This window comes from Narcine bancroftii, chromosome 9 (assembly GCF_036971445.1).
Source record: "Narcine bancroftii isolate sNarBan1 chromosome 9, sNarBan1.hap1, whole genome shotgun sequence".
In the NCBI taxonomy this organism is placed as follows: domain Eukaryota; kingdom Metazoa; phylum Chordata; class Chondrichthyes; order Torpediniformes; family Narcinidae; genus Narcine; species Narcine bancroftii.
The window spans coordinates 39,170,945-39,182,760 of record NC_091477.1 but is presented as its reverse complement, the minus strand read 5'-3'; the positions used below and the strand labels follow the sequence as shown (position 1 = coordinate 39,182,760).

General features: G+C 41.4%; 1 protein-coding gene across 1 annotated transcript in view; it reads right to left on the bottom strand.

Annotated features, from left to right (window-relative positions):
- The window catches only part of atp6v0e1 (ATPase H+ transporting V0 subunit e1), a 45,489-nt gene extending 44,883 nt beyond the window's left edge, over positions 1-606 (bottom strand). The window contains exon 1 of the mRNA XM_069898853.1: positions 430-606. Coding sequence (XP_069754954.1) covers positions 430-533 — 104 coding nt within the window. The 5' untranslated portion in view covers positions 534-606. The remainder of the gene's footprint in view (positions 1-429) is intronic.
- Positions 607-11,816: the final 11,210 nt, after the last annotated feature.

Genomic DNA, 11,816 nt, shown 5'->3' with positions numbered 1-11,816 from the left:
AAGAACTTGTGCTCAGATTTACCTCCTAAACGCTTACTTTATTACCACCCCCGAAAAAAAACTACTTCAGCGCATTAATTTCTCTCAATTTCCGAATTGCACTTCCTAGAACGGCATTATCGGCTCCTTCCTCATTTCCCCATGCTCCGACAATCCCGTTGATTTTTCTCATTTCGCTCCCCTTCCCCTCGTGCGTCCAATTGACCGGTTCCCCCGCACGAATCACACTCTCCTTCTCACTCGGCCGTCCCTTTCCTTCACTAACACTTTCCCAGGGCAGAGTTTGCCTTCTTCCCAGATGATACGAGCTTCTGCTCGAGAGGTCACCGTGACGCAGATTCATCTCCAAGTGAAAGGAGTTGCCCCGTCCTGGCCTCCACAAGCCCAACTCTCCCATCGCTTGCCCCCGCGAATGGCTTCAAACCTCACCCTCTGTTTGGTCCTTTCGGGATGAACCAAGGAACGACACCACCCACGACACCCCAAAATACGGTGAGGACAATTATAGGCACCATCAGCCCGTTGTAACCCATGATGATCGCACACAAATCCTCGCAGCCACCAACTGCCGACAACCAGCCGGAAACCAGCTGCCGGAAATAACACCCACCCATTGGTCCCGCCCCGTCGTTCGCTCTCTCTCAGGTCCGCGCAGAACGAAGCTCACGTGACAATTGAACGATTGACGGCGACGAGTGGTTCCAGAAAATTGCATACAGGTATTTGATTTGGTTAATTTGAAACAGTCCGAAGTGACAACACAGATTTTGTCAGCGAGATTGATCTAACTTGACTGGCAACTTGCTATAATGTCATATATATTGTGCAGTGCACACGAGCACCGAAATTCTTACTTGCTGCTTTGGTAATTTGGAAAAATAAATACAAAAACAGCTAAAAATTTTTTAAAAATAGTGCACAAAGGGTCTGCAATCATGTTTTGTGAGGTCGGAACAGTGTCGGATTAGTACAACAAAATGCCTGTGGAGACCAGGTTCAAGAGCCTGAAAGCTGTTAGAAATAAACTATTCTTGAACTTAGAAGGTCTTCGGGCTTCTGTCCCTTCAGCCTAAAGGAAGCAGTGAGAAGAAGTTGTGACCAGGGTGATGTTAACAAGTTAAAGGAGCAGAAGCAACCCATTCGGCCCATCGATTGGCTCCCTTCTTGTGCCAGAACCTGACATAGATGTATTCATGAATGGGAGGTCGGAGCCTGTCATGGATATTATTAAAATATTATTAAATATGTTTATATTTGTTTCCTTCTGGGTTCCTGAGCAGAAGAATTCCCAAACCAGGCTGTCGAAGTTTGATAGAGTATTTAAATGCATGCCAAATTTCCTCATACTCGTAGGAAAGTTATGGCATTGCTGTGCCTTCTTCAAGCTGTCTTCAATGTGCTGGCTCTGTGGTTTGTTAGGGATGACTTAAAGTGGTACGTGACGGGAAAGAAAAAGGTTGATTCAATATTAAATTTATTGTCATTTAAATAAAAGTGTCATATTACATTAAATTGCTTTTGTCTGCTGAAAGGCAGACAGATTTGCCATTGGCAGAAATTGCCTGAAGCACCTCTTATAGTCAGAGTCTCCCCAGTGTCACCAAGTGTCCGCAGATTCTCCTCCAGCACTTCTGCAGCCTCACAGAGTCCAATCCAAACCATTGGCAATCCAAGCTTGAGATCCAAACTCTGACACAGTCAGGAACCCCTCAACGCCCTCACATCCCAATTCCAACATCTGGTACCCCTTCAGCCAATTTTGAGGCAGTCTCCTGACAGCAGTCTCCAGCAGCCCACACCTTCCAAGTCACCAGCAACCCGCTTCATGCATTGGTCTTTCAGCTGCAGAGCTCCCGAGCCCCACTGAGAACCGTTCTAACACTTGCCTTCTCCATCCCATCAATGTGAACAGGTTCATGATTCCTCACCCTCTCCTTTCTAAGAACAACAAGGTCCTCGATTTCGTTGATGTTGATACCAAGATTGTCCTGACACCACCCAACCTTGATCTCCATTCTGACTCATCATTTCCAGTTATCCGGCTAACAACAATGGTTTTGTTAGCAAATTTGTAGATTGAGTTAGTGCAGGGGTCTCCAAAGTGATAGATATCAAGGGGACTATCCAAGGGGTCAATAAATGCTTGGGGGTTGAAATGGGGTTATAAATGCTGGGGGGGGGGGAAGGGAGGTTAATTGAATCTTTGCAGTCTAAAACGGGTGTAACTATGGAAGATAGCACCTATGGCAGAGGTGGCTAACCTCTCACGAGTGCTGGCCTTGGTGGCCACCATGTTTTATTTGGCTTCGGCCTTTTAATAAATTGAGAACGAACTGGAGGATGAGAGAGGGTTGTTGGAGTGGAGATGCATGTTCTTTGTTGGGGGTGCTGGTGGCAGCAATGGGTGGGGTGCCAATTCCACCCTGTCACTTACCCCCAATCCCGGCCAGGACTGCTGCCATTCCTCCCCCCCCCCCCCCCCCCCGACATACAAGGAATATCTTCGGTGGGGGTGGGGGAAGAGAATTCCATGCCTGGGGTTTGATGAAGGATCAAGGATTCCATGAAGGGGTCAATGATCTAAAACATTTAGGGGCCTCGGAGTTAGAGCCAATCAAGGCTACACAGTCATGATTATACTGGGAGTAAATGCAAGTGCAGTATGGTGGATAATGGTTCCAAGCTGCACATTAATTTATAAATTTAAATTTATATATATATGCCTTGACTTGTCCAGAGAGCAAAACCCTAAGTTTTTCATTGATTCTCAATACATGACAATAAACAATTCCATTCAATTCAAAGTCAACTGTCTTTCATTATCTGTGCCTCTCCAAATGCACATTACTTCTGTCAGAAAATTTTCCAATAATTTTTCTCTTTTATAATTGGACTCATAATTATAAAGCTATTATGCCCATTTGAAATAAAGCTGCCACATTTGTCATTTCGACATCTGTTAGTTCTTCTGTGGACAGAGGAGATTTGAAAATTTCTGTTAAAGAGTTCTTGCAAACTCCTTCCTTGCCTCCCGTAACAGGCTGGGGCTGTTATGTGTGGTAACCTGCCTAAATGACTACCGACTAGTGTCACTCACAGCCATAGTGATGAAGTGTTTGGAGAGGCTGATGTTGAAGCATAGCAGCTCGTATCTTTTCCAATTTTTCTACCACAACGAGTCCACGGCAGATGCCATCTTATTGGCTCTACACATAGCTGGGAACACCTGGGCAGCAAAGACAGAGCATTCAATGCCATCGTCCCCATAAAACTGATCAGCAAATTCCAAAACATGGGACTCAATACCCTACTGTGTAATTCAATCCTGGATTTCCTCACCTCCAGACCACAATCAGTGAGGATTGCCAAGAATATCTTCTCCACAATCTTCATCAGTACTGGAACACCACAGGGCTGCAAACTTAGCCACCTGCTCTTTTTGCTTTACACTAATGACTGTATGGCTTGGTACAACAACAACAACATCTACAAATTTGTTGATGATATCACGGTAATAGGTTATATAAAGAGGGGGGATGAGTCAGCATATAGAAGGGATATTAAAAACTTGGCTCAAAGGTGCATCAACAAACCTTGCACTCAATGTCACCAAAACCAAAGAGCTTATTGTGGACTTCAGGAATGGAAAACCAGAGAGGTACGATCCAGTGATCATTGAAAATCAGAGGAGGAAAAGTTGAGCAAATTTAAATTCCTGGGAATCACACTCTCAGAGGACCTTTCCTGGACCCAACCACACTAACATTGTCCTGAAGAAAGTTAATCAGCGGTCTGTCTACATAGGCAGCAGAACATTGACCACCATCATGCTGAGTACTGGTGCACCTCAGGACTGTGTGTTCAACCCATTCCTGTTCACACTACTGACCCATAGCTGCAATACCAGATCCAGCTCAACAGAATCATCTGGCATGCAGATGACACAAAAGTAGTTGGCCTCATCAGCAACAATGATGAGTCGCACTACAGAGAAGAGATGGAAAATCTTGTGGTATGGTGTGAGAATGGCAACCTGAGTCTCAACATGCACAAGACAAAGCAGATAATTATGAACTTCAGAAGACCTGGAACATTTCTAACTTGGTAGTGGAGAGAGTATGGAGCATGAAGTTCCTCAGAGTCCACTTAAGAAGTGACTTATCCAGAATACGCAACATCTCCTCATTTGTCAGTGACTGCAATTTCTGAGAAGTCTGAGGCAGGGAAGGCTACCAGTTACCATCCTGTCAACAAGTACTCCCAAGTCCTTCTGCATTACAGCAAGTTGCAGTTTTTCACCATTTAAATAATAGTCTGCTCTTTTGTTTTTCCTACCAAAGTTGATGACCTTGCATTTACTAACGATGTACTCCATCTACCAGACTTTGTCCACTCACCTATATCCTTCTGCAGCCTCTGAACAATTTGCTTTTCCACTCAATTTAGTATCATCTGCAAACTTAGCTACACTACTCTCTATCCCCCTCTTCCAAATCATCAATGTAAATGGTGAACAGCTGGAGGCCCAGCACTGACCCCTGCAACACCCCACTTACTACTATCCGCCAATCAGAAAAACACCCATTTATCCAAACTCTTTGCCTTCTGTCAGTTAACCAGTCCTCAATCCATGCCAATATACTTCCCCCAACTCCATTCATCTGTATCTTATTGATAAGTCTCTTGTGCAGCACCTTATCAAACGCCTTCTGGAAATCCAAATATAAACCTGTTCCCCTCTATCTACCGCACCCATTATATCCTCAAAGAATTCCAGCAAGTTTCTCAGACAAGACTTGCCCTTTCTGAATCCATGCTGCATCTGCCAAAAGGAACCCCTTTGTTCTAAATGGCTCGCTATTTCATCCTTAATGACAGCTTCAAGCATTTTTCTGACTACAGATGTTAAGCTAATTGGCCGATAGTTAACCGTCTTCTGCCTACATCCCTTTTTAAAAAGTGGCGTGACATTTGTTGACTTCCAATCTGCCGGGACCTGCCCAGATTCCAGAGAATTTTAGTAAATGACTACTGACGCATCGACTACATCCCCCGCCATTTCCTTCAGTACCCTGGGATGCATCCCATCCGGATCAGGGGATTTGTCCATTTTCAGTCCCATTGGTTTGCTCATCACTATCTCTTTTGTCACAATTATTTTATCGAGGCCCTCACCTCCTTTCACATCCCTACCATCACTCTTTGGCATGCTGAACATGTCTCCCATCATGAAGACATAAAATATCTGTTCAATATTTCAGCCATTTCCTCATCACTTAATACCAATTTCCCTTTCTCATCTTCCAGAGGCTGCGGGTGCACTGGAGGCGAGTCCACACTCTGATGGGACTGTCTTTTGCTTCTCTTTCTCTTACTATAAGGGGCTCAAGACATTGAAAATGACAACTCTTGTCTGCCTTCTGGTAGACTTGAGGAAATTTTGGGTAATATTACATTTTCTGTTTTATTATATGACAATGAAACAATCTTGGATCATTCCATATACCCACGACCTTCTGTGTGAAGAAAATGCCCCTTTGATCCCTCTTAAATCTTTCTCCTATCACCTTAAATTTATGCCCTTCAGATTTAGATTCCCATACACAGGAAAAGAGACAATGACTTCTATGCCTCTCGTGATTTTATAAACCTCGAAGGTCCTCCATCATCTTCCTTTGCTCCAGAGAGACAAGTCCCAACTTACCCAAACTCTTGTTATAAATCAAGTCCACCAGTCCCAGTAACCTTCTTGTGAGAATCCCTTTTTGCACCCTTTCCATTTTAAGGATATAATTCCCATAGCTAGATGACCAAAAGTACATCTAATACTTCAAGTATTCTCTAACCAATGTCTTCTACATTTGTAACATGATACTCAATGGCAAAAATCTTCTTCACCACCCTGTAAACTTGTGTTGTGAATGAGGTACCTATACCCCCAAGTCTCTGTGTTCTACAATCCACCCCATTTATTGTTTAAGCCCTGTCCTGGTTTAACTTACCCAAAGTGCAATACCTCACACTTATTTGATTTAAATTCCATCTGCCATTCTTTGGCAGCTTTCCCAATTCATCAAAATCTCAGATAACTTTCTTCACTGTCCACTATACCACAATTTTAGTATTGTCCACCAACTACTAACCATGTTAACTACATTATTATTCAAGTCAGTAATATACAGCAGTGGATCCAACACTGACCCCTACAGCACACTATTGGAACACACCAGTATCCTTTTAAGAGATCTTTGTAAGAAATTTAGCCTTCCCCATCTTATCTATACAATCATCTATTCTGGGTATAGGAAACACATCAGTCTTTGTCACGATGTTTACCTTTCGATAATCTGTTAAAAACCTAATTGAGCCATCTGTCTTAGGCACCAGAACACAGGGTGAACTCCAATTTGTACTTGATTTTCAAATTAAGTCATTTTTGATCATATAATCCACCTCTTGATCCAACAATCTGCTCTTTTCTTGATTAATTCAGTAAGGATGCTACTTACCTGGCTTAGCATCACTGACCTCCACATCATGACAAGCCAGAGTAGTTCTTCTTGGAACATCTGGGAATATATCCTTACATTTCATAATGTCTTCATTTCTTCCTTTTCTGATTTAGTCAAATGCATTAACTTGGTGTCTACGTTTTGCAAAACTATGGAATTTTCCAGCCTGGGGCTTATCACTTTCTGTACTCCATGACCTTCCCCGACACTTACTTTCCTCTATAACTAGCACCTTGGTTGGAATCCTTGTCTCCTCCTCAGTCATTTTCTCAAAGTAAGGGTAAAGCATGTTCACGCGACAGACCTGTGTCTCTTTTTGACGATCAGGCGTCTCAATGACATAGGTGACCTGGTTAATTTTTGATTTCACCTTATATAGTCCTGAAAACTGAGCTCTCAAAGGGTTTGACTGCATTGGAAACAAAACCAATACTTTGTCACCAGGTAATGTCCCTAATTTTTGCTTTTAAATCATACCGAATTTTCATTTTTCCCAGCAGTTTTTACATTTTTTCTTGCCATCTCGCAAGCTTGATGTAATCTGAAAACATAATCCAACAGATTTCATTGTATATCATTACGTATCCACTGTTCTTTCAACAATAGTAATGGACCCCTGACTTCATGACCAAACACCAAATGGACTAAAGCCAAGAGACTCCTGAGTTGTCTAACAGAAAACGATAACAAATGGATTCCCTCATCCCAATCCTTTTTATTTTCCATGCAATAAGCCATCATCATATTTTTCCACAGTTAAATGGAACCTTTCCAAGGCCCCTTGACTTTCAGGATGATAGGCAGATGACACAATGGGCTCCTAATTCATACACCACCTGTTGAAATATTCCAGACATAAAATTACTCCCTTGGTCCAATTGAATGTTCCTTGGTGGGCCAAACAGTGTGAAAAATTTTAGCATAGCTTTCACAATCGTCTTCATTTTAATGTTTCTCAGGGGAATAGCCTCTGGAAATCTTGAAGCTGTGCATGAGTGTTAACAAATATTCATTTCCCGCCTTGCTTTTTGGCAATGAGCCAACACAATCCACTATCACTTTTGAGAAGGGCTCCCTGAAAGCAGAGTTGGGTTGTAAAGGTGCCACTGGTGGTCCTTGATTAGGCTTGCCCACCAGTTGACAAGTGTGACAGGTTCTACAAAAGTTCACAACATCCTTTCTTAATTTCTGCCAATAAAACTGTTTCCTTATCTTTTCTACCATCTTCTTCACTCCAAGATGAACTCCCAAAGGTGTACTGAGCCAACTTTAATATTTCATTCCTGTAAGTTTTGGGAATTACAACTTGCCTTATTACTGCCCAGTTTTCACTGGCAGGTATCACTTGTGGACTCATCAATATTCCATCTTGAACAAAGTAACCTACTGGCACAGTTTCAATTTCCTGGTTAGACAGAACCTTATCTCTTATCCCAGCAAGATCAGGATCATGGTTTTGTCTGGCTATTAATTCTTCTCTTGACAACAGCAAAGCTGGATCCTTATGTTTGTCCTCAATGCTCGTCTCCACTACAGGATCATTACAGACTTTACCTTTTTTCTAGACATGGCTCTAGTAATGGCACATGCAGGGTAGATTTCCAAATCCTTTTCGGACTCATAAACCAATGGCTTACTTGTGGTTTCACCGCAGGTATGACTTTACCCTCTGCTAAATAATTTCCTAACAAAAGAGAAACTCTGTCCACTGGCAGACTTGATCTTATCCCTATTGTAACCGGGCCTTTAACCAAGTCTGATTTCATCACTATTCTATGCAAAGATATAGGTTCTGCTTCACCACCAATATCCTTAATTAAATTCATATCTCCTGTATCGGTCTCCTTACCAAATTCAAAACGTTGTTTAATACAAGCAATTGGCTGCTCCAGTATCCTGCAGGATTTTAACTGGCACTTGATTGGATCCTTCTTTAACTGAAATGAAACCTTCAGTCATGAATGGTTTAAAAATATCCCTAACTTTCTTTCTCTGAACACAGGCAGTTGGTACCACCCCTTTCTCTTTCTTCCTTTTCAGTACAGGACAATTTGCTATTATGTGCCCTGGCTTCTTACAATAGTGGCAAATAATATTAAAAAAAAATTCTTCACCCATTTCTCTTCCTCTCTTCCTTTAACCTCACTTCTAGATTTTCTTTCTACTCTACTTGGATTATCAGCAGTATTCCTTTGAAAAGTTTTCCTTGGTGTCCACTTAGACTTGTGGGTTAAAGCATATTCCTCTGCGAATTTAGCCAATTCTTGCCAAGTTTTTATATTTTTCTCTCCCAAGTACACTTGAATATCTTCAGGAACACAATTTTTAATCTTCTCAATCAGAATGATTTCCCTCAATAAATCAAAGTTATTTTCTACTTTCATTGTGGCACACCACCGATCAAACACACACAACCTTCCTATAAGCAAAATCCAGGTAAGGTTGGGTTTCTGCTTTAAAAAAAAACTCCTGAACTTTTGTCTATAAGCCTCTGGGTCTAGTTCATAAGATTGGAGTATAGCCTGCTTTACAAATTTGTAATCAGCTGCTTGTTGTACCGTGAGACACAAATATACCTGTTGGGCTTTCCCTTTAAGAACACTTTGTAGCAGGAGTGACTACTGGTCTGGTGGCCATTTTAAATTCACAGCTACTTTCTCAAAATGCTGAAAATACTGATCTATTTCAGCTTCTTCAAATGGAGGAACTAACCTCACTCCTCTACTGACCAGAAACCTCTCCTGACCAGCACATGGGTTTTGGGCTTCTCCCTCTCCTTGGGTTAGTGTCAACTTTAACTTAGCTAGTTCTAGCTCGTGCTTCCGTTCTTTCTCTCTCTCCTCCATTTCTGCCTGCCTTACTGCTTCCTGTTCAGCTTTCCTTTCTGCCTGTCTTTTTTCCTGACTCTAGTTTTCTCAAAGCCAACTTTACTTCCTCTGAAGTTTTCTCCTTTGGAACTGTTCTAATGCAGCTTCTTCAAATACCCCCTTTCCTACATAGTGCTTAACAATCTTTCAGGCAATTTCCTTCTTTTTCATCCCAGTTTTTACTGTAAGAAGTTTTAACTTGCCAACTATAACCATCAGTTCTGACTTTTTAGCCATTTTTAAATTAACCACTGAAGGGTTCGCTATGAACTGGTCAATATTCATAGTTGCTGGTTTTTCTGCTGGTGATTTACACACTCACCATTTATTTTTAATTTCAAGCTGGAGGTTGAGTCAAACTCAGACGATGATAACTAAGCACAAGTCAATCGCCCCTAAAGCTTCCAAATTGGTTTGATCCCAGATGATGCCCCAAATTATGTTACAAGATCAAACCAGCAACCACAAAGAAGGCATATCACACAGGGGTAAAGATGAACAATTACTTCATTAACAAAACATCACCTTCAAACTAATTCAAAATTCCCCTTTTATAACAATGCCCACTGGTTACTATGCAAATTTCTATAATTGTAAAACTAATAAATTCCCCAGTCTAAATATAACATATGTAATTAAAGTCTAAGTTATATTTCCAACCAGCCCACAGAAAAACTTAGACACAAAATTTACAAAACTTTGATCTCAACCAAAGCAAAGATCATAATCAAAATTCAGTTTGTTTGGTAAATGAAAGCCAAAAGATCTTTGAGCCAAAATTCGAAGTTGTCTTCTTGTGTTGCTTGCAGAGAGGAACAATGGCTTGGACCGGATCCTTCTGGCTGCCTTAGTGCAGAAATTTTTAGATTATCTGTACATGCCCAGTCCGTCTCCCACTCTCAGCAATCCACCTTCACCTTGGCAAACTGTCACTTTTTAAACATAAAACCACACAACACAGAACTCTGTAACAATAGCAAAAGTTTAGTAGAATAAGAGGAGCCCTCTTTCAAACTTAAAATTATGACAGGCTTGGACAGACAAGAATGTGGCCCGTAAAGGGGGTCAGCAGCTCAAAACCAAGGGTGTGCAATTTACGAGCAAGAATGGAACCTGAAGATTTCTCTGCTGCACAAGGAAATGGAGGCCAAAATATTATTTACTTAAGTTAAATATTGTTCTTATGGCTTAAGAAGACAGGGAATGTGGGGGAAAGCAGGAAAGTTTATTAAATTTCGATAAGCAGCCATAATCGAAGAGAATGACATAGTGGATTCAAAGCACTGAAAGGCCTATTTCCATTTTGTGCTTTCAATAAAATCTGAGATTCCATCATGGTGCTCTTAGTACCATTTCCTGAATCTCATAAATCAGTATCAATGTTGTGAACTGGCACAAAAGTGAAGATTGTGAGAAATATATTTCAATATAAGATTCCAGCATGCAATATACCAAAAGAAAGTTGTCAAACATCCTACCATAGGGGGGGAAAAAACTAAGCATTTTTTAAAACTTGTTTTTGGCTATGTCACGTGTCCTTTATAATTGTTACATCACGCTTGCATCATAATGCTATGGTCAACATCATATTATTCCATCAATTTCTAACAACTAGATTTTTAAAATTCAGTCTTGAGATGGAGGTGGATAAGAATCAAGTCCACCCATTACCCCAAGGATCACTGAAGCCATACACCGGGTCACGGGGGAATAAACCTGAGGCAAGTGCTAGTTGCAGCTCAGTCACTCCACAAAGTGAAGAAAGCCTGATCCGAGCACTAGTTGATTTAGTGATCACAGCTGCAACAACAGCTCAAAAAGCAAGAGAAAGTGAGAAAACAGCACAGCTTGCTTTTCAGTATTCTGAAGAAGTGCTTTCTTTTGCGAGTGATGTGACTGATAATGCTGAGCGGACGCTGTTAACTGCTAAAACTCTATCAGAGAAACTGGTTAGACATACTTCATATCTGGATTACCAAGAAGTTTTCCGTTCTGTTACGGACCTTTCCATGGATTATGCAACATTTGCACAACTTTTGCAATTGTCAAATGCTGGTGATGATACAGGGAATTCACATTTATTAAAAAAAGGGAAAGGGCCCAGATATGGGAGAAGTGAGACAAAAAAGGACAGACTATGCTTCCTCTGTCATCACTCATTATCTCGACGTGAAAGTGAGAGTTTCTCTCAGAAACATTCCCAGAATGCATCTCCGTTGGGAGATAATTACGAGGGTACAATTGAAGCAGATGATGAAAATACAGAAGAAGAAGAATTAGGATTTGGGAAAGATGTATACCATAAATCTCAAGCCAGTATTGGTACTAGAATAAATAGTTCTCATCACAAACAGGTGGAGGTTGTTCGAAAAGAGGAACACATGGGTGGGGCATTTGTGATCAGCAGACGCAGATCCCCAAGGAGGTCACCTTCTGG